Below are 24,011 nucleotides of genomic sequence, written 5' to 3' on the forward strand. Positions count from 1 at the left end.
TGTATGTAAAATGGATTCAGCCTTTAACGATGAATATGAGTATATGTATGTAAAATGGACTATGATCAATTGCTAACTAATTATTCTATATTAAGATTAATTTTTAGTCATTAGATTAAAAGATCTATTGGTTGAAATAATGACCAGTAAATTATATTTTAAATTTAAATATTTAGTAAATAAATTTTAAAAGTATTAATATCAATATATGATAGTTAAAATTACTACTATCCGTCTTCTAAACCATCTCAAAACATTAAATTACGTGGCTCTTTCGATTTAAATTATTTTTTTGTAAAAAATATATTAAATTAAAAGTAATTTTATAAGGATTCTAACGAGATTTCAATTGCATATGTTCCAAATATGTTCAGATGATGAAATTTGACGAGTAATGTTTATTTCATTTTTTGTATATGTTGATAAACAGATTTTGTATATTTTTGTAAAATATCAGTAAAATTGTGTTGATATTTTCGTATACTTGTGTTGAAATACTCATGTCATTGTGTTGATATTTGTAATGCTCTATGTTGATATAAAAAAACCACAAAAATTATAATATGATAACAGAATGACGATCTTACCCGATTGTTGATATTTTGTTTACTATTTATTGAAATTCGTAAAGTTTAATCTCACCCACTCATCTCAAAATCTAAGGGTGTAGATTGGATCTTAGTTTTGGATTATGATACTATAAGCAATATAAAAGGACCCGTACATTTAAATTAGTGTAGTTCTCGTATAAAACCATGAGAATGAGGACATGTATGATTTTGAGTGGTCTTATCTGATGGATTCGAATAAAAAGAGAGATATCAACTGGGCCAGCTAAGCAGGTTTTGGGTCAATTCTATTCGGGTTGTGGTTTAGTTGGGTGTTGGCTAACCGGGCCAGAATTTTATTTGAGTTAGAAATTTTGAACCTTGACATTTAGATTTCGGGCTAGTCCATTGGGCTAATTGGGTTGCTAACAATAAAAAGAACACGTGTTAAATCAAAAGCAAAACATTTAATTAGGAGAAATTAAGGATTATGCTTAAATCAAAAGCAAAACATTTAATAAAGGTTGAGTTGTTGAATGATTAAATATATGTGAATGAATTATGATGGATCACGACATTGAACATGTAATGTACTATAATGGTTGCACGCGTGAGATTGTATGTATGAGTTGAATGTGGTTTGTGGAAAAGTTGGAGATAGCAGCTGGAGTGTAATGTTAATGATTGGTGGTGATGCCTTCGTCTTAAACACTCCTATGAAGGAGTGTTTTGGGGCACACATGCCAACAGAAAGTCGTCCCATGGGGACTGAGACACACATAGCGCTGCAGGCTGAAGTCCACATCTAGGAGACCCGAGGTGAGGGTATGGAGAAGAGGAAATGATGGACAACCTTCGCACACAATTGAGATGCAATTGATGTGCTTTTTTTTCTTTATTCTACTATGTTTTTTTAATTTCTTATATATTTTCCTTTGTACGTTTTTTTAATAATAACTAGTACTTCGTATGTTTTAGCATTGTCTTAATTTATGTTATTTTCCTATTTATAACTTCTTTCATAAATGTTTAAAATGGTGACTGAAATTGAATATGATGTTAACGTGACTGTTAAAAAATGGGTTGTGACAGATTTTGGAACTAATTTTTAGTCCAGTACTATGGATGCTTTATTCATCTATTTCTGTTTTTCTTTAAAATTTTGCTTATCAAATCAATCTCTTTTGTTCGTGGATGGGCAGCGTCACATGATTTTTGGGATAGTTTCGACAGGATGTTGCCATGATATCCTGAACGTGGCTACGAGATACATCGTTGGAGGTTAAAATTCACACCAATGATATGCTTAGTTGCTTTCTAACTAAAAATTAATGGCGTCTAATATAAGATCAAGCGACCCTTTTAGAGTAAGTTTACTCTTATACAAATAAGATCACTTGGATTTGCTAGGTTTATGCTACACTGACAAAACTTAGATAATTTAACATAGACCAATATTGTTTTTTGAAACAACATTTCCACATGGCCACCTTGGCAGCATATATGCCCGACAATCCAAGTATGAAATTATTAAGGTATGAGCTTTGAATTTGTGGAATGCATAGAGTTGAATGTAGTAGTCAACCAAGAAATTAGTACTAGAGTTCTTTGAAATAGTTTGTTTGGAAGTTTCCCAAAATGCTTGTCATAGATTCTTCTCTCCATAAGAACAGTAGGTTTGAAGAGATGCTAAAAATGAAGCTAGATTTTGTCTTCTTTTCAAAGTATAAACTTGCTTGTTTTTGCTTATTCAATTGATACACTGCAAAATGATATTAATACTTGACACCTGCAACAGTATGCGAAAGTGGACTAACAACACTTTGAAAGATTATGGATGAAGTTGAATAATTATACCAGTGGAAAAGAAGCTCATATACCAGCAATCAATACTAATGGATAATTAGCACTAACCTACCAATACATACATGGCTTTTGACATCACATCGAAATCAACTAGTGTAAAGACAATACCTCTTCTCTACCAGTTGCTTTCTTTACACACAGAGTGGCAGGACTTCAGATCGAAGGTTTTGGCTCTGGCACTGTGGATATTGTTGTTTTGCAGGCATAAGAAGCCCGATTAATCATTTTTCTGTAACATATGATATGAATGGCTGATAAATGATTGATTACGAACCCAATATTGTCTTGGCTCTTGCACACAAACTGGAAAAGCTTACGCTCCTTGTCACAAGATACATGATGAAGCAAACATATGCAGCCGAGAAGGTCGTAACTATACTCATGAAGAATACACCACTCAATTCAGAAGAGAAAAAGTCCACCAGAAGATACCCATTTATCAAGATTACCAGAGCTGCAACCATCCACGATACAGTCTGCATAGCAGAAGCACATTAAGTTTTGAGGTTTCCGTTCAGAAAAAGCATAAACTGTATATCTTTGCATAACAATGATAGACTGTTGTTCAAGTAAAGAGTAAAGTCAAGTCAAAACTTAAGCTTAGTTGAATACAAGAGAGACATATGCAATATTTTTGATAAACCAAGGATCCTTCCTTTTCTATTTGTCATTGTTTAACAATTCTACAATGAAAGAAAATGACACACTACCACTAAATTTGCAACTAAAACTAACATAAATTATCACAATAGATTAATTCATGAAAAAAGATCAGTTTAAATGTCGTTTCAACTACTTTAAAGATTGCATTAAGTCTGCTCAGGCTTATCTCAATCATTAATGCAGAAACCAAATTATAAATGCCATTGTTTCTCCAAAGGAGAGAACAATAGTAATATCGTGAATGCACAGAATAGCAAGTGTAGCTTGTGTCACTTGGCATCAGACGAGGGGGAAAGGATCGCATCTATGAATTGATCAAAACAAAACGGATGCACCCTAGTAGACCCTTTAAAAATTAGAATAGAAGCCACATTATGCAAATATTATTTTAGAGGAAAACAAATACTTCTCAAGAAAAAGAAGATACCTGAAGAAGAGTCCCAATTTTGAAATACCCCATGACTTCCTCCTTGGACACTAGGCAGAGGAGAGGAATAAGAGCAAAAGGTATCTGAACTGACTGCAGCACATTAAGCCATTCGTTTAGAATGTCCAACGAGGCATCTGATGTGTCAAATACAAGCGCCACAATCAAAGTAGGGATGATGGCACAGCTTCGCGTTATCAGTGCCCTCATCCATTTCTTCAACCGCAAATTCAGAAACCCTCCCATAATGAACTGCCCAGCATATGTCCCGGTTATGGTGCTGCTCTGCCCGGCAGCAAGCAACCCAATAGCCCATATGTACAAAATGGGGAACAACCCCCCACCATACCTCTCTTCAAGATACTGCCCTGCATTCACAAGTCCGATAGTATTTGCTTGTTCTGTGCCATAAAATACCTTGGCAAACACTGTTGTAACAAATAAATTTATCATGAATGAGATGACCAAGGCAATGCCAGATTCAATCGAGTAGTACTTGAGAGCTTCCCGCACTCTGCCTATCTTGCGATTGTCTACTTCTCTAGACTGCACAAGGGCAGAGTGCAAGAAAACATTGTGAGGCATTATTACACAGCCCACCACTCCTACCGCCTGCTTTATGGTACTCGAACTCAGCTTTGGAACCAAGATACCTGAAATGAGAGACCACACTTATTACTTATAAATAAAACATCTCATTAGAAAAGAACTCCACTTGGGCAAGAGCATCTTCTCACCAATCATAAGCTCAAGGCCATCAGGTTTCGTCTCGCCAAACATCCAAGCAAAGGAGATTGCCATTGTCGCTATAAGCACGGCGAAAAGCGCTTCCAATTTTCTCACACCATAATTCTCCAGAAACAGGAAGATGAAGCTGCATCAAGAAAGCCAGCGGCACACAATCAAAAAGTGAATACAAAATCATAACTTGTTTCCAAACATAATAAATAATGCAGTACAATATACAAAGTAGCTAAACTCAACCACTAAAAGTCAAAAGGAAAGCGAAATAATATTCACAAACACACACACAAACATATGCATATTATAAACTTGAATAACAATAATCTCAATTCAACTTCTCACAAATTTTATTTTATAAAAAGTGGCAGATAAAGTCCACAAAAGATATAAACTTGATAACATAGTAAACTCAATTTTAAAATAGCAAGTCTTATACAATGAAGAATTGACAGTTAAACTCCACACAATTTCACCACTAACTTCCAATTCATATATAAAATTAATGAAGTGAGAAGAGAGGAAAAGGGTACCAATCAAGAGCGGTTATAATGACACCCGCCCAAAGCGGAAGAACACCCTGGCTGAGAATCTTAATGGCAATAGCGCTTCCAATGACCTCCTGGATGTCAGCGCCAATGAGGGCAAGCTCGGCCATGATCCACAGCAGCAGCCTCGCCCAATTAGGATACTCCTCGCGGCAGAGCTCGGCCAGGTGTCTACCGGTGACGACGCCGAGGCGAGCCGCGAGGAGCTGGACCAAAAGGCCCATGGCGGTGGCCCAGAGGAGCAGCCAGAGAAGGGAATAGCCGGCGATGGCGCCGGACTGGAGATCCCCCTCGAGGTTGCCTGGATCGAGGAAGGCTATGCTCATGAGGAATCCGGGGCCAGTGAAGAGCCAGAGCTTCCGCCACGAGAATGGCGGGGGTGTGGTGGAGTAATCGTCGCCGTCGTCGTAGCTGGTGATGTGGACTTTCTCATTGCTGTCGTAGGCTCGCTCCTCTTCGAGAAGGGGCTGCTGTTGGTGAGCAGACATTTAGGGATTTTGTTTGGGAGAAATTCAATTGAATTCTTCAATCAGTTAATCAAACAGTAAAGGAGTGATGAACTGTGGAATTGATAATGGGATTGTAGTTGTAGTGGATGATGGATGAAAGAGAGAGAGAGAGAGAGAGAGAGATTGGTGGATGCTTTGCTTTTATCGCGACAAATTGGAATATTTTATTTACATAAGTAATTGTAAATATAAACTTTATTTGGTCATGAAATACGTAATTGTTAATTAATGTATAACTAATTTGTATAGTAGAAATTAAGCTCATTCACATTTTTGGTTCTTGTTTATTAAAGAATCTCAATGATGGTTTACAATTATTCACATGACAATTCGAACCATCAATCTAGATAGTAGTCGAGGGAGAAATATTTTGTCAACTAAATTATGTTTTATTGTCCATTTATAATTTATACTCCATTTTTATCAGAGCATCCACAATGAGACGGACGAACGCCCACTCCATGCCATCGTCTATCACTGTGGATAGGCGGGCGATGCATCGGACGATTGCCACTCCCCATGTGTAGTTCACGGACCATGAATCTGAAATCATCATCCACTCAATTGCGGGCATCCACACGATAGGTCGGGCGATTTTCCTTTTATTTATTTTTTCCCATTTTTCAATATATAAATATACCTCATTCCTATTTCATTTCTCACACCAATCTCCTCTTTCCCAACTCAATTTTCGCTCACTCTAGAAAAATGAATCCCGACGACGACCTCACCACCTCGGAAGGAGAAGGTCCCGAGGCCAATCGTACATAGGAAGTCGGTCCGCTGAGATCATGACGTAGTTACCAACGTCTCTAGATCTGGCATGCTCACTTCAATGTGGCTAGGTTAAACAACGACATCAACGTCATGCACACACCGCATCTCTTCAATGAACAATGCAATGGCAACGGCCCGGTCACCGAGTTCACTACCAACTGACGCTAGCATCATATGGGGTACTATTTGGCTGATGGCATATACCCGCGAGGTGGCCTTTATTTCTGAAGACGGTCACTTGCCCAATGGATCCGAAGAGAGCTTTATTTGCTTAAAGGCAAGAGGCTGCATGGAAGGATGTGGAGCGAGAATATGGTGTGTCCAAAGTGCATTAGGAATAATGAAAGGTCCAACACGTTTCTGGAACAAGACTGTTATCACCGATGTCATGTATGCGTGCATCATCTTGCACAACATGATAGCCGATGATGAAGGTGCAGGAGTCACCGATTGAAGCGAAGAGGAAGCTGGACCTAGCTCCGGTGTGGCGACCCCGCCCCACTTTCAATGTTTACCGATGAGCTACAATGAGGTTCTACCAGCAAAGATCACAATGCGCGACCAACAACTCCATGCTCGTCTCATGTCAGAAATGATTGAAGATATTTGGTTGTTGAAATTGTAGTTTTTTTAATATTTCGGGTTTTTTTAATAAAATGAATGTTTTCATATTGGGGTCGTAATTTTATGTATATTTTGTTATTTTATTATATTTAAAAATAAATAAATAAGTAAAAGAAAATAAAATAGTTGTTAAAAAATATGGTCCATGCGAAAAGTAGAACTATACAATACTGATGTAATGGACTATAAATTGGTATCGAACAGGGTCTAAATGCGGCTATAGGCCGCCCAATTCTCATACTAGGATTAGGATTAGGATTAGGATTAGGATTAGGATTAGGATTAGGATTAGGATTAGTTTCTCTTTCATCGGGTACAGGCACAGCTAGCTAGGCAAGCACCAAAGGCGAGGCCACGAGTGTGGGATAAGTGTGCGAGCGTGTGTCACCCTTCCGACTTCCTCATGCTTTCCTCTATTTCTCGTATACGACAACTCCTTTTCTAATTTAAAACCTAAATTCCCCAAACTTTCCTCTTCCCCAATAACATATCCGATTTTTTCCACGTGACTCCACCATTTTACAATTGCTAATCAAAATTCGAATTTTTGGGATTCTGTTAAAATTATTGTTTTTATTTTAAATTATGGAAAAATGTGTCCACATAAGTGATTGAGACTTGAGAGATGTCGTAGTTTGTTATTGTATGATGTGCAGCTTTTTTTTGTTATTAAATCATACTCCCTCCTTATTCAAATAATATAAATATTTGAAATAACATAAGTTTTAATGTATAATTAGTAAAGTAAGTGAAAAAAATTGGTAAAGTAAGAGAGATGAAAAGAAAAATGAGTAAAGTAAGAAAGAGGAAGAGAAAAAGTAGTGAAAGTAGAGTTAGTGGATTGTGGGGTCAATATCCTAAAATAGAAAGATTCTAAAGTTTCTATTTTTAAGGAACGACCCAAAATGAAAAATAGTTGTTTTTTTAAAAAACGGAGGGAGTACTACTAGTACTCCCTCCGTCCCAAAGAAGATGACCCCTTCTTTGGGTGACAGAGATTTTATGCAACTTTATTTTATGTGTTAAGTGGAAAGAGTAAAGTAAGAGAGAGAATAAAGTAGAGATAAATGTGTTTCCAATTTTGGTTATGAGTCATCTTAGTTGAGACAAACAAAAAGGGAAAGTGAGTCATCTTTAATGGGATGAATGGAAATGGAATATGTGTTTTTTAATTCTTCTTACAAAAGATTGGTTAATTAGCTCAACTCAACATTTGATTAAGTACATAATTATTTAAACATATAAGTTAATCTACTTAACGATAGAGAGGCAAGATTCGATTTAAATGTCTAACCATTTCATAAAAACGAACACATTCATAGACAATTACAATGAGGTGTCCACAATTGCAAAAGAAAAGCTAAAATCTAGTAGTAGTTAATATTCATAAAAAATCACATTAAAAAGATATTCTTCAACTTAATTAAAACAATACTCCCTCAGCCCCCACAAAAAATAGTCGCATTTGTGGACGGCACGGATTTTAATAAGAAATCGGTAAAGTACGAGAGAAAAGGAGAACAAGGAGGCAAAGTATGAGAGAACGAAGAAAAAATAGGAAAAGTATGAGAGAAAAACTTTCCATTTTAAAAAAGGAGATTATTTTTTTGGACATTCCAAAAATGCTAAATAAGACGATTTTCCGTGGATTGAGGTAGTATCATTTTACGCGGTGACGTAGTGTAGTCTTATTCCCTCCACAGATCGTTTGTTCATTTTCCTCCTCACTAGCCACCGTAGATGAGAAAAAGTTTAGTGGTTTAAGTATATCATAATGGAAATTATGTCTCACCAATTATATTTTGACAAATAGATAAATAAATGGGCCCCACCTCATGCAAATAGGCAGATTGCATATATGGAAATTTCGCATGTCCATACGTAATGCATATATACAGCCATACACACATATATATACCTATTAATTTGACAATCACACAAGCATTCTACATTATTTTTATCAATCTCAAGGAAACATGAAACTGTTCATTGCACTGAGTATGTCAGCCATTTTTGAGGTTTTGAGGCGAAATAATTGTTTCACTGATTGTTGTTTATGTGGAATGTGCAAAGACATGCACATACTCTCAGTTCTTAGCACGGAAACATCGTAGCTGCTAAGTCTCCTTATCGTCTTTTTTTTTTTTGGGACGGTCCAAAATGACAAAACTTATCTATTTTTCATGGATGGGGAGTATAATTCATAAATCCACATTTTAAAGAAAACATTTTATGTAGTACTAACTATTGAGTACTCCCTCCGTCCCAAGGAAGATGACCCCTTTCTTGGGCGGCACAGAGTTTTATTCAGTTTTATTTAGTGTGTTAAGTGTAGAGAGTAAAGTAAGAGAGAAAGAATAAAGTAGAGATAGAGGTGTTTCCATTTATAGTAATGAGTCATCTTGGATAAGACAAACCAAAAAGGAAAGTGAGTCATCTTTAGTGAGACGGTGGGATTAGTATTTTATATGATTAAATTTTATGGTTGGTGATCAATTTGGGTATAGTAAAATAGTTTCATTTATTTTATTTTTATTTTAATTCATATTTATTGCGATAATCATCTACTACTATAATTTATTTCTAGAGTTTTTTCATGGTATATTGACAAAGATTTAATATAATAAAATCATTTTTTGGATCATGTTATTAATATTAACTATCTTTATATTTTTATGTAGAAAATAAATACTATCAAATTAACTTACTATTGAAAATAAAATAAGATTCATATTATATAATCATTCATATAGATTTATTGTGTTCAATGCTAGCAAAAACGCAAAAACAATTCATTAAATATTATGTGAAATACTAGCAATGAAAAAATATAACTAAGCAATCCCTTGTAAACAGGTGATGATTCTTGCGTGTATAATTTATTCTCTAGCAGCAATGATGGAAATGATGCGAAGGATTTAGGTGCATCTAATAGGATATTAATGCAAACCAACCCCCAAAAAGTTGAAAAAAGAATTGGTAAGAAAATTTAGTGATATATTTTTTTAATGAATAAATGAATTTAAATATAAAAACTGTACCACTATAAATCCGAATCTATGACATTTTTACTGCTTAGCCAACCCACACAAATCTCGTGATATACTTATTTATTGATTAAGTGCTTAACGATTATAAAGGAGAAGGATATTCTTCCTACGCGCTACTACGGAGCCATAAATATTTTGAGAAACATCTGACCATAATGTTAATAAAAAAAATTGATAGTGTATTTTTAAAGTATACAATAGTCAAGTAGATTTTACATACAATAGAGTGTTATCACAGACTGAATATAGATCAATAGTTAGCTTAATTAATGATGGCCAATATAATAAATGTGGGCCAAGAACAGAAAAAAATATTGAAGTTAATCTTGAATCCAAAACCTTTTGATAAGGCAAATCTTTGGGTACATCAGCTTTGAATAACTACTCCAGCTCTTTTTCTCCAAATAAATTTGGTAGGAGAAGAAAAGCTTTATAATTGATTTTGTCATGTCTCAGATGCGGATTCAGGAAATTTGATTTGAAAATTTGGAGTACGAATTGTACAGTATAAAATAATATTCAAAATTTTAAAAAAATTTACATAGCAATATTTTTTTTAGGTACGAGTTGTACTATAAATACAAATCGATAATATTTTACTCATTAGATATGAGTCTATATCGAATTTTTACTAGTAATAATTTCTATGCACAAAACTTCGAAGGAAACGAAAGGCCGTTTTCATAAAATATGCAATTTTTTTACTGTCAATATTTGTCCGGCATATTGGACAACTCTTGATTTCTTCAATCATAACCCCTGCGAAAATACCAAAGAAAGTAATAATTATGCCACATTAATATTTGGAAACATTGAAATATTGTCCCAATAATTAAGTATATTCCAAAAATGAGTCCTAAGTGGAGTATTAAATATTCGTTCGTACTAATATTTTTTTTTAGTTTTACCATTTTAAACCGTTCCCAAAATTATATCAAGTCTAAATATGTAAAACTTTTAATCAATTACATACCACTAATAATGTGGACCCAACACTCCACTATCACTACCTACACTATATTTTTCATCTCTCTTTTTTTTTCATCTCTATCTTAATTTACTAATTACAAATTAAAACCTATGCCATTTGTAAATTAGTTTATTTTTAAGGACGTAAGGAATATAACAACTTCTGGCTAATCTAATACTCCCTTTGTCCCATTAAAAATGAAACGTTTTCCTTTTTGGATTGTCCCATTAAAAATGAAACGTTTCCTAAAATGGAAACATCTCTATCTCAGGTTTTTCTCTCTTACTTTCATCTCTCTTCATTAACTCACAAAACAACTCTATATAAAAATTCGTGTCGATTCTCAAATATTGCATATTTAATGTGGCGGAGGGAGTATTTGATGAAATTCATCACTACTTCAGTATAGAATTCTTGATATGCTTTCCATATCTAGGATGATATTAGTATCTTCCTACAGTCAAACATCTCAAGTCAAACATCTCAAGTATGTCTCCAGTATGACACGAGATTAAAAATTTGAACTATAAAAAAGAAAAATGTGTATAGATCGCCATACCTCTTGGCACATGTGTACCATGTAATAAAATGACCACACGGCATAAACCAGCAACTTCTTTGATCATCGTAGCATAACACACATATCTTTCCATCATATAAATCTTCTGATGATGAAGTGCAACTCTTATCACTATTTGACTTAATACCATCTTTGCTCGTCCCATACAATGCAATGGACCAAGCTTCCACATTTTGAGACAATAAACCACTCCTCTCACTCACCCTCATTCCTATGCCGTTGTCTTCATTGCTGGTATCCCACGAGAGTTTCATCATCATTGCAATAATCATAAAGAATATTACTGAAATTCCATAACCACAAAATAAATAATAAATAAATGAATTTAAAGCAAGACTAATATCCAAAAAAAATGCATCAAATTTTTGTCCATTCGATTTTTCACCACATACATTAAATGTTGTGAAAAAAATACATAAACTTTTACATTGTAGTCTATAAAATTCAATTTTGCCAAAATTTAATCATACATAGCGCACATGAATATTAACGTTATCTGACTGTCGGTTCCCTTAAACGATGTAGCAGGGACGGATGTACATTAGCTTCACAAGACCCCACCTCAAAAAAAATTCATTTATGCTATTTTGAGCATTATTTTTAAATTTTTTTTAAATAGCCTTATATATGCTACTTATGAAATCCTTAAAATGTTTTTATCTATATTTTTGCCCCCAGGTATATAAAATTTCTAGCTCCATCATCATTGCAATAATCATAAAGAAATTCACTGAAATCGTGTTAAATTTATATTAGTTAAAAGTTTGTTATAAAACTCTTAGGTGGTGTTCAGTTTTCAAGATAAAATAATACCAAGATACAATCAAGGATTGAGTTGTGAGATTATTTTAGTCATTGGGGGTTAGCTATGACTAATTACCCCATTATTATCCATCTAGGATTTAGTTGTGAGGGTTGAATCTCATGAACCAAACACACTACAAATTTAATCTCTGATACAATCTTGCAAACCGAACACCCCTTAATTGACAAAATGTTGGTGTATTTTTTGGCTATTAACCCTATAAAGCAATGTTTTAAAAACCGGACCGGCCGGTTCGACCGGTCGAACCGCGAACCGGTAGGTACTCCGGTCCGGTTCACCCCTTTAAACCACCACTGCATTGAACCGCCGTGAACCGGTGGAACCGGCCGGTCGGACCGGTTGGACCGTGAACCGGAAACCGGTTTTCTATTTTTTTTTTCAAAATTTTTTAAAATTTGTTGTTGGTAGAGGTTGAACTCATGATCTCTCTTCTAGTTAAGAAGACCTCTACCACTCCACCACATGGGCTCATTGAACAATTTGAACATTAAATATTTTTATACATTAGCCATTAATTTTATCTAAGAAAACTAATAATTCATTTTAATTTTATTATTCTTTAATATAATTGTTAATTATAATATATATAATTATCATCCTTTATATTTTAATGATGCTCTACTTACCACCTATATTATTATTAGTACCATATAAGATTCATTGTTTACTATAAATAAATTTTTTATATTACATACTTAATTTATATACCCTAGCTATTAATATTAATGAATAATCTTATCTAAACTAATTAATAAGTACTTAATTCGTATTTAATTATATATTATTTTACGAAATAAATTTTCTTAAATTAATATAAACATTATCTATTTTAATACATGAAATATTAAATTTTTTATCTAGACTAACTAATATTAAATATATATATCTGAATATATTTACTAAATTTCAATATTATTTATATTTAAACACCACTAATTATCTATAAGGTTTAATGTTTTGTGATATATTATTAATCGTAAATCATTTACTAAATTTAATATATTTTTATATATATTTGCAACAGTAAAACGGTTAGACGGGTGGTTCGACCGGTTGGACCGGTTGAACCGTGAACCAGTAACGTCGCCGGTTCGTTTGCCGGTCCGATTTTTAAAACATTGCTATAAAGTATTCAATTATTCACATCATATAATCAACAATTCACATCATATAATCAACAAAACGAATTGCTATGCGTTAACTTTCACCATAGAAAAAAATTCAATTTATAATCATAAATAGGGGTCTCTGATATAGAGTAGTAATATTGCTAATCAAGATTTACGGGCAAATTATCTCTGTCGACATCACGCGTCCCTTTCAACTAGATAGCTTTAAAAAAAAGTACTATATTATTTCTAGTAGTACTATATTTCTAGGAAACCCTTATTGCAAGCAACAAGTAATGTAATCAGCAAAAATATTATTTACGCATCAACTTTAGCAATTGCAATATTGCAAGCATAGTTTTCATCAATTCGATCAAAACTGGAAGTCTGTAACAAGACTGTCAATCCTAATTTACACCAGAAAATTAGATCTCAGTGTGGCAACAATTTCGAGTTTTCGAGTTACATTACCACTAATTGCGACGTAAATAATGTTGGAATCTTGATTTTAAGATGTCCGGTCAATGAAGTTTGACCAATAATAAATGTGATGAGGCATTTAATTTTGGAGAATTAAATGATATAGCGTCGATCTACGTTACGCGTAAATGACCGTAGTATATTCACTTTCTCAAATCCGATTCCCGGTGAGTGAGAAATAGTGGATTAAAGTTGGTCACATTGTAGCTTTTGATAAAACTATGAGTTGAAAGTGTAGGGAGTAATTAACTAGTGTTAATTATCCTACATAGGAGATGAGACACATATTTAAATGTGTATTTATTAAGTGACTAATTACACTTAGTAATTATCGTGGACTAAGATGGGTGAAAGAGCCCACACGCGCGCCGAGCCGAGCCGTGCCCTTGCCCTTGCCATTGGATCTTGGCAATTGGTCTTTGGGTGGTCTTTTGGACCACCTCAGTTTTGGGCAGCAGCCTGATCAACTCGACATGCTGCGCCTTGATCAGTAGCCTGATCAACTCGGCCTGCTGCGCCTTGAGCGATGGCTTGATCAGTGTCTTGATCAAGTCACGCAATGATGAGCCATGATGACAGCCAGCTTTCAAACTAGTAACGGCCGACGGTTACAGGCCCGCCATGATGAGCCATGATGACAGCCATCAAGGCTGAGTTGACCCCCGCAGTGGACCAAGCCTATAAATAGGCTAGTCATTCCTTGCATTAGAACGAACAGAATAACATTCACATACTCACAAGCATCATACTCTCTCTGCATTGTCTTTCTTCCCGAAAGCTCTGCCTTCTCCTCTTCCAGTTCGCCGGAGCTCTGTTGATTGCGGTGCTGCTTCACTAGAGACGTAGCCGTTTTATCTTTGGGGACGACACGCCAAACCGAGAGCACTATCGGGGCGTATCTCGTCTTGCGGAAAGAGGTCTCCTCGACTCGGCTAAGTTTATTTCCAGTTTACAGTTTCAATTTCATTGTAATTTTCAGTTTTTAGTTCTTCCTTCTTGGGTTGTATTACGCCCAGTATTGTTTATCTCTTGTAATTCCAGTTTTCCCCAACAATCGCAAGACGGGATATACTTGCCGTTGAAGGATTCGGACCTTAACTTAAATTAATCACTATCGAAATTAATACCTTTGCTGGAGATGTCGACTGAATCAAACACTGTCGCTGCCACCACCGCTGCTGCAACAACTCCATCCACCGTGTTGACCACTGCACCGGTCAACACACCGTCGATTCTGACGATGATGCCCACTCCTGGGCGCTATCCATCTTCATCAACAACGGTGGATCCACTCCTGGGCGCTATCCATTCTGACGATGATGCCCACTTGGGAGTTTGTTAACCCCCTTGGGCCCACTGGTGGATCCACCTCGAGTGGATCGGTTGGTTCCACTTTTAGTGGTTCCTTCGGATCCTTTAATGGATCGAGTGCTAGGGCCTTCGGGTCTCACACGAATGCTGGGGCCTTCGGGTCTCACGCGGGTGGTGGTTCCTTCAGGGCTGGTACGACCATGGCGGGATCTATGCCCAACATGAATGGTGGGGGCTCTATGCCCAACCACGTTGCTCGTTCAAGTGGAGTCAACTTGAATGGTTCATATCATGGACCAAGCTCGGTGCCTTTGATGCCGAGAATGATGCCGCCCGCTGAGAAGCCCTCCAAGTTTGGAGGATCTAACTTCAAGAGGTGGCAACATAAAATGTTGTTCTACTTGACAACATTGGGGGTCGTGTACTTCCTCAAGGAAGACGATCCACCCAAGCGAAGCGATCAAGAGACCAGACTGGAGGTCTTCTCCGACTACGACGCATGGCACAAAGGGGATTATCTATGTAAAAACTTTATTTTAAGTGCACTAGATGATAGCCTCTACAATGTATACTCTAATGTCACCACATCTAAACAAATGTGGGAGAACGTAGAGAAGAAGTACCATAGCAATGATGCCGGTACTAAGAAATTTGTAATAGCTAAGTACTTGGACTACAAAATGGTCGATTCAAGACCAGTGATAGACTAAGTACAAGAGTTTCAAATTATCATCCACGAACTCGCCGCCGAGGGGATGAACTTGCCGGAAGCTTTTACTTCTGGCACAATAATTGAGAAGCTCCCACCTAGTTGGAAGGACTTCAAGAGCTACCTTAAGCACAAGCGAAAGGAGATGACCCTTGAAGAAATGATCGTGAAATTGCGCATTGAATCTGACGTGCGCAAAAACGACCAAAAGGCTAGAGGCCATGGCCCCTTTGAAGCCAAGGCCAACTTGTTGGAGCGGGGCGGTCCCTCCAACAAACGTCCTCGTCCAAGTCAAAAGGATAAAGGGAAAGGAAATCAGCCTGCAAAGAAATTTGAAGGCGAATGCTTCAAGTGTGGCAAAACTGGCCACTTTGCCAAAGACTGCTGCAGCAAGAAGAAGAAGCCGGCAGCCCACGTCGTTAAAAAAGAGTTCAAAGACTGGGACGAAAATGACCTCATCGCTGTGGTCACTGAAGAGGCCAACTTGATTGAAAACAAGGGAGGCTGGTACATCGACACTGGAGCAACTTCTCATGTTTGTGCCGATAGGAGTAAATTTTCAACTTACAATCCTGTTGATGGGAGGAAGATCAACATGGGGAATCAAGCGTCATCCGAAGTCAAAGGAACTGGAGATGTGATCCTCAAAATGACGCATGGCGTCTCTGTCACGCTGAAGGATGTGCTGCATGTGCCCGACATCCGAAAGAACCTAGTCTCTGGATCTATACTAGTTAATAAGGGTTTTAAACTTGTATTTGAATCCGATAGGTTTGTTTTGTATAAGTTTGGAAAATCCCTCGGAAAAGGTTATGTAACCGATGGGCTTTTCAAGCTTAGCGTGGCTACGCGCCATGGTCCCAAGCCTTTGGTTATCAATAACAATGCGTCTACTTGCTCTTACTTGATTGAGTATTCAAACTTGTGGCATTGTAGATTGAGACATGTAAATTCAAAAGCCATTACAAGATTAGTGAATTTAGATTTACTAAAGGCTAATGAAGTGGATAACCAAGATAAATGTGAAATTTGTCTTGAAGTAAAAATGACTAATTTGTCGTTTCACTCGGTTGAACGAAGCACAAAACCCCTTGAATTAATTCACACGGACGTATGTGATTTAAAGATGGTGCAAACTAGAGGTGGTAAAAAGTATTTTATCACTTTCATAGATGATTGCACAAGGTATTGCTACATTTATCTTTTAAGAAGTAAAGATGAAGCAATAGAAGCGTACCAAAATTATAAGAACGAAGTTGAGAATCAACTTGGTTGTAAAATCAAAACGATTCGAAGCGATAGAGGAGGCGAATATGTAGCCCCGTTTGAGGAGTTATGCAACGCAAGTGGTATAATCCATCAAACGACTGCACCATATTCACCACAATCTAATGGTGTTGCAGAACGCAAAAATCGAACTCTAAAAGAGATAATGAATGCACTGCTTCTGACTTCAGGATTACCACATAACATGTGGGGGGAAGCTGTTTTGACAGCCAACTATATCTTGAATAAAATCCCTCCCAAAGGAAAAGATGTTACTCCATATGAGTTGTGGAAGGAAAGGAAGCCATCCTACAAATACCTCAAAGTGTGGGGGTGTTTGGCAAAGGTGATGGTTCCTCCGCCCAAGGAAGTTACAATTGGACCTAAAACAGTTGACTGTATCTTCATTGGATATGCACTTAACAGTAGTGCATATCGATTTGTTATCCACAAGTCTGAAATACCGACTGTGACCTTGGGAACAACAATTGAGTCAAGAAACGCGGTATTTCTTGAAAATATGTTTCCTTGCAAAAGGAAGGAAAACGTAGCATCCAATTCTGAGACAAGAATTGAGGATGAAACCACTAGTTCTAAATCAGCGGATGAGGAACCTGAAACGCGCAAGCGTGCAAGGCCCGATCCAAAGGATACAGTACTAAGACGTGGTAGTAGGGTCAGAACACCAAAAATATTTGGTCCTGACTACATTGCTTTTATGTTAGATGAAGAACCGACATCTATAAAAGTAGCCTTCGATGGCCCAGACGGGCTACATTGGAGAGAAGCTGCTCAAAGCGAAATTGATTCAATTTTCCTAAACCACACTTGGGTGTTGGTAGATCTACCTGAAGGTGCGAAACCTCTAGGTTGTAAATGGGTACTTAAAAGGAAATTTAAGGCCGATGGAACAGTGGATAAGTATAAAGCTCGACTAGTAGTATAGGGTTTTAAACAAAAGGAAGGACATGACTTCTTCGATACCTATTCACCTGTAACAAGGATTACATCTATCCGAGTGCTTCTCGCTAGTGCTGCATTGCACAATCTTGAGATTCATCAAATGGATGTAAAAACCGCATTTTTAAATGGTGAACTAGAAGATGAAATCTATATGGAGCAACCCGAAGGGTTTGTAGTACCTGGACAAGAGAAAAATGTATGCAAGCTCGTAAAGTCTCTATATGGATTGAAACAAGCACCATAGCAATGACACTTGAAGTTTGATAATGTGATGTTATCAAATGGGTTTAAAATCAACGAGTGCGACAAATGTGTCTACATCAAGAGCACTAATAACGACCATGTTATAGTGTGTCTATACGTTGATGATAAGTTAATCTTGGGTAGCAACACTCAAGTATTAACGATACAAAGGCCATGTTAAAGAGAAACTTTGACATGAAAGACATGGGTCTAGCCGATGTAATTCTTGGAATGAAGATTCTAAGAACGTCTGATGGAATCATCTTAACACAATCACATTATGTTGAGAAGATATTGAATAAATTCAAAGCCTACGATGGCGTGCCGGTTAAGACTCCAATTGAACTCGACGTTCACTTGAGCAAGAACAAAGGCGAGCCCGTTGCACAAGAAGAGTATGCACGGGTCATCGAGTGCATTATGTACTTGACTAATTGCACTCGACCTGACATTGCTTGTGCTGTGAACAAGTTGAGTCGTTACACGAGCAATCCAAGCAACGAGCATTGGAGAGCTCTTGTGAGGGTTTTGAGATATTTAAAACATACTCAAAATCATGGGCTACACTTATCGAGATACCCCCCGTTACTTGAATAGTACTGTGATGCAAATTGGATATCCGACAATAGGGACTCACTTTCAACAAGTGGATACATCTTTACTATTGGGGGTGGTGCTGTATCGTGGAAATCCACAAAACAGACATGTATAGCCCGATCAACACTGGAATCGGAGTTCATTGCCTTAGATAAGGCTGGTGAGGAAGCCGAGTGGCTTAAGAACTTCCTTGAAGATATTCCATATTGGTTTAAACCAGTGCCACCAGTGCTGATCCACTGCGATAGCCAAACGGCTATTGGAAGGGCAAACAATGGCTTCTATAACGGTAAGTCTTGACATATACGTCGACGACATAATACCATGAGACATTTGATCACAACAGGGGTGATTACAATTGACTATGTGAAGTCAATAGATAATCTAGCAGATCCGCTAACCAAAGGGTTAAACCGTGATCAAATGAATAAGTTGCTAGAGGGAATGGGTTTGAAATCCACAAACTAAAGAATTGTCATAGTGGTAACCCAACCATGATGACTGGAGATCCCAAGAACTTGGTTCAAAGGGACAACTAAGCTATGAGAGTTCATGAGAAACACTCACTATATCTATTCCCTAAAGAGCAATAGAGTGTTGAAAAATCTGCCTAAGTGGTAAGGCTAAGTCTATGACTTTTAATGGTTCTTAAGGATCTCAAAGAGATGGAGTTCTCAAAGAGACCGAGTATGGCAAGGTACTTAACTAAGAATCACCTATATAAGTGCGAAGTGTGGTCGCTCCATAAAACACACTTATGAATCCAAAGTGGTGTCCAAGACTGCAATGGACATAAAACGTGAGAACAGATGAGGTTGAGGTGTTTAAGCGTTAACACCATTGTCTCGGTGCACGCCGTAGGGGATTAGTTCAAAGCATCGCGCTACTAAGCCGCATGTGTATCTGATGGTGTCGACTATGGAGGGTTCAAAGCCAAAAACTACCTATCCTTATGCTTATATACCTCGTGAGGGTTGAGCTTGTGTCTGCATGCATATGCAATTGGCTATTTCCACTCATGTGGGGGATTGTTGGAATCTTGATTTTAAGATGTCCGGTCAATGAAGTTTGACCAATAATAAATGTGACGAGACATTTAATTTTCGGTGAGTGAGAAATAGTGGATTAAAGTTGGTCACATTGTAGTTTTTGATAAAGCTATGAGTTGAAAGTGTAGGGAATAATTAACTTGTGTTAATTATCCCACATAGGAGATGAGACACAACTTTAAATGTGTATTTATTGAGTGACTAATTACACTTAGTAATTATCGTGGACTAAGATGGGTGAAAGAGCCCACACGCGCTCACACGCGTGCCGAGCCGAGCCGTGCCCGTGCCCGTGCCCGAGCCCGAGCCCGAGCCCTTCCCCTTGGACTTGGATCTTTGATCTTGGATCTTGGCAATTGGTCTTTGGGCTTTGTTCTTGGGCTTGTCCCTGGATCCAGACTTAATGTTTTGGACCACCTCAGTTTTGGGCAGCAGCCTAATCAACTCGACATGCTGCGCCTTGATCAGCAGCCTGATCAACTCGGCCTGCTGCGCCTTGAGCGATGGCTTGATCAGTGTCTTGATTAAGTCACGAAGTCCACATGTGACGGTTGAACTAGGGCGTGTACAGCGTTTAGATTCAACGTCGACCACTCCAGCTTTCAAACTCGTAACGGCCGGCGGTTACAGTCCCGCCATAATGAGCCATGATGACGGCCATCAAGGCTGAGTTGACCCCCACAGTGGACCAAGCCTATAAATAGGCTAGTCATTCCTTGCATTAGAACGAACAGAATAACATTCACATACTCACAAGCATCATACTCTCTCTGCATTGTCTTTCTTCCCGAAAGCTCTGCCCTCTCCTCTTCCAGTTCGCCGGAGCTCTGTTGATTGCGGTGCTGCTTCACCAGAGACGTAGCCGTTTTATCTTTGGGGACGACACGCCAAACCGAGAGCACTACCGGGGCGTATCTCGTCTTGCGGAAAGAGGCCTCCTCGACTCGGCTAAGTTTATTTCCAGTTTACAGTTTCGATTTCATTATAATTTTCAATTTTTAGTTCTTCCTTCTTGGGTTGTATTACGCCCGGTATTGTTTATCTCTTGTAATTCCAGTTTTCCCCAACAAATAACGACTTCTATAGTGAAGTCCGAGCTCAGATCGCCGTTCTGCAACACGAAAAAAGAGGATTAGAGATACAAGTGTAATTATAAGTAAAGATGAATTATAAGCTCCTAATTTAACTTCTAAATCTTTATTTATGAATGATAATGTTTATTTATTTGATCGAGTTTAAAATAAAACAAAAAATAGTGAAAATATGGTTGAAAGAGTTTTGTTTACCTTGAGATGTATGATGGATTTCTTTGAGATTTTAAGGTTTCCGAATCGCCCCATATGGGGTGAGGTGGTATAGTCTTTCAGATTTAACAAAAAATTTGGACACTTAATTATAGATGCATTATTTTTTCTTTATTAAATTAAAATGGAATATATTCTACATTAACTTTAAGTTAAAATAATGATTTAAAATGGAATATATTCAACATTAACTTTAAGTTAAAATAATGATTTCTTTTAGCTAAGGTACGAATTTACAATATTTGGAATCAGTGGCGGAGCCAGAGATTTCATAACGGGGGGTCCAAAATTAAACTTAAAAAAAAAGTACATAAATTAAATTATAAGGTTCAAAATGTAAAAGTCAAATGCAATCACATCATAACATTTGTCTTCTATTCTTCATCTTCTGAAACCGCTGCATAATAGTTTCATTGGTAATTTTAGCAAACACATCCTTTTCGATGTAAGGAACTAAGCAATCATTCAATAGTTGGTCTCCCATGCTATTACGTAGAGAAGTCTTGATGATCTTCATTGCTGAAAAGACTCTTTCTACTGATGCAGTGGCAACTGGTAAGATCAATGACAACTTAACTAATGAATAAACCATTGGAAAAACTTCATGTTTCCTTGTAGAAACCATCTTTTGAGAAAGACCACTGATTCCTGATATTTGTGAAAACTTTTCATCTATGCGCACATTGAAAATAAAGTTCTCAAGTTGACTTTTAAGCTCGGACAAAGCAACTTCAGAAAATTCAGAAGGATAATACCGTGCAAGACGAAGCAGCTTCTCCAAATCAAATGCAGAAAATAAATCCCTAGGATCAAAACATGACATGCATAAAACTAAGTCTGCGTTGACTTCATCAAAACGTTGATTCAACTCTTGAGCTTGCAAGTCAATAACAGAACAAAAGAGCTCAACTCGATAATAGTGGAGATTCTTCATTTTCTCAGCTCTACGTCTTCCTTTTTTTCGAGCTACAAACTCATCTTCCATGTCAAGCACATCCAGTTCATATTTGCTACAAAACTTAGAAACATCAGCAAGCAATACATCCCAATCTTTTTCCCTCATTATTTGCAGACGTGATTTTGCTACCTTGACAAGATTCATCGCATTAACAATGTCTTGATCTTTCTTTTGTAGCACTTGGGAGAGTTCATGTGTGATTCCCAAGATTTGCTTCATAAGATATAACACAAAGACAAACTCAAAACTATTTATAATTTCTAGCACATCATCAGCTTCAGCCCTTATTGAATCGTCATGACCATTCTCCCCAACATACTCAAGAACATCAACAATAGAAGAATATAAGTGTATCAAGTTGACAAGAGTACCGTAATGTGAACTCCAACGAGTATCTCCAGGTCGCTTCAATGACATTTCTTGATTTAGTCCTCTTCCTGTGCTTATTTCATCACTTGCAATCACTTGCAATCTCTTTAATAATATCAACTGATGAAGAATCAACGGAAGAAAGTTTCTTGAAATAACGATCCATATACCTACAAAAATAGTCAACACTGATTAAGTTCAAAATATTTGATATTTTCTGTATGCAAAACTATTAACACACACATCAAATAAAGAATTGGAGTTATAAAATTCCAACTACAGAACCACCGTAGTCCGTAGCCATTGAATTACATAAGCTATCTTCTTTCTCCCCCTTTGAATTATTATTGCAGCCAAACAAAAAAACAACCTATGTAGAAAAATTAATTAAATTATATTTGAGTTTTGAATATACCTAGTTCTAGTTTACCAGATTTCAGACTTGGAACGGCAGAATGAATACGCTAAATTCAGACTTGGATTGGAACGGCAGAATGAATACGCTAAATTAAGAGGCACGATTCATATATATTTTTCTAAAACCTATCTCTAATATTATATTTATTATAAATTATAATTATTGTGAAATTACTAAAATACCCCTAAGTTTTTTAAGAATTAGTGGGGGGACCAGAATGGAGCATGTGTGAAGGGTTTCTCTGAATAATTAAAAAGGCAACCATTGTTGGAGAATACTCCACTTTATAAGTTGTGAGCCAAAATGTTTGAGATAATTTTAATATAATGAAGCAAGTGTTGTTTTATTGAGGCGTGACCATTAGAACAACACATGGTCTCTGTCATCTCACTCTCCAGATACGTATAATTATTGTAGTTTTTATTCGTATTAATTCTCGTTATAGTTTTTTAATTTCAGCTACCTATTACTCCCTCCGTCCCACAATAATTGTCACTCTTTTCCATTTCGATTAGTCCCACAATAATTGTCACACTCCATTTTTACCATAAATGGTAAGTAGGTCTCAAATTCCACGAACTCACTTCACTCACATTTTATTCACTAAAAAAAATGCTAATTAGTGATGGCAACGGAAATTTCAGGGATTAGTGACGGATAAGCAATTGAAAAATGTCAGTCACTAATTCGTGACAAATAGTCCGTCAATAATCCGAATTTACCATGGCGGCCGCCTTTGATTTCCGTCATTGTAAATTTAGTGACGGATTTGTTCGACACTAATATTTTTTACCGACAAGCTTATTATTATTGACGGATCTGTCAGTACCTAATCTGTCACTAAATCTGTACCTAAATTTCGCTGAATAGTAACGAAAAATTCCGTCACTAAATTGTGAGTTTTTTGTAGTGATTATAAAACCAATATAAAAAAATAGGTTCCACATTCCATTAACTTTTTCAACCAACTTTTCTTTACATTTTTTAAAACTTGTGCCCACAATAAGAGTGACAATTATTAAGGGACGAAGGTAGTACCTATTTTATTCCATTAAATAAAAACTCAAAACAATAACCACAAAGAAATATCCCCATAGGAGATCATG

General features: G+C 36.7%; 2 protein-coding genes across 2 annotated transcripts; both read right to left on the reverse strand.

Annotated features, from left to right (window-relative positions):
* Positions 1–2,348: 2,348 nt before the first annotated feature.
* Positions 2,349–5,436, reverse strand: LOC121774964 (metal transporter Nramp3-like). The gene is made up of 5 exons (XM_042171888.1): positions 4,779–5,436; positions 4,242–4,378; positions 3,505–4,157; positions 2,689–2,890; positions 2,349–2,593 (listed from the first exon to the last, which is right to left on the reverse strand). Exons 1-5 carry the CDS (start codon positions 5,279–5,281, stop codon positions 2,568–2,570), a joined length of 1,521 nt encoding a protein of 506 aa, XP_042027822.1. The 5' UTR covers positions 5,282–5,436; the 3' UTR covers positions 2,349–2,567.
* A 15,518-nt stretch (positions 5,437–20,954) lies between these two features.
* Positions 20,955–22,535, reverse strand: LOC121774322 (zinc finger MYM-type protein 1-like). Its single transcript, XM_042171216.1, has 2 exons — positions 21,592–22,535; positions 20,955–20,967 (listed from the first exon to the last, which is right to left on the reverse strand). The coding sequence occupies exons 1-2, from the start codon at positions 22,533–22,535 to the stop codon at positions 20,955–20,957; spliced, it is 957 nt and encodes a 318-aa protein (XP_042027150.1).
* Between the last annotated feature and the right edge of the window lie 1,476 nt (positions 22,536–24,011).

The sequence above is a fragment of the Salvia splendens genome, chromosome 17, assembly GCF_004379255.2.
Source record: "Salvia splendens isolate huo1 chromosome 17, SspV2, whole genome shotgun sequence".
NCBI lineage: Eukaryota > Viridiplantae > Streptophyta > Magnoliopsida > Lamiales > Lamiaceae > Salvia > Salvia splendens.

What these genes read in the sequence shown, in the direction of transcription:
- LOC121774964 (XM_042171888.1), bottom strand. Translation starts at nt 5,281, where the DNA reads ATGTCTGCTCACCAACAGCAGCCCCTTCTCGAAGAGGAGCGAGCCTAC. An exon ending in ATTATAACCGCTCTTGATTG is followed by an intron (nt 4,379 to 4,778) that starts GTACCCTTTTCC and finishes TTCTTGATGCAG; the next exon opens with CTTCATCTTCCTGTTTCTGG. An exon ending in AAATTGGGACTCTTCTTCAG is followed by an intron (nt 2,891 to 3,504) that starts GTATCTTCTTTT and finishes TCTGCTATGCAG; the next exon opens with ACTGTATCGTGGATGGTTGC.
- LOC121774322 (XM_042171216.1), bottom strand. Translation starts at nt 22,535, where the DNA reads ATGTCATTGAAGCGACCTGGAGATACTCGTTGGAGTTCACATTACGGT.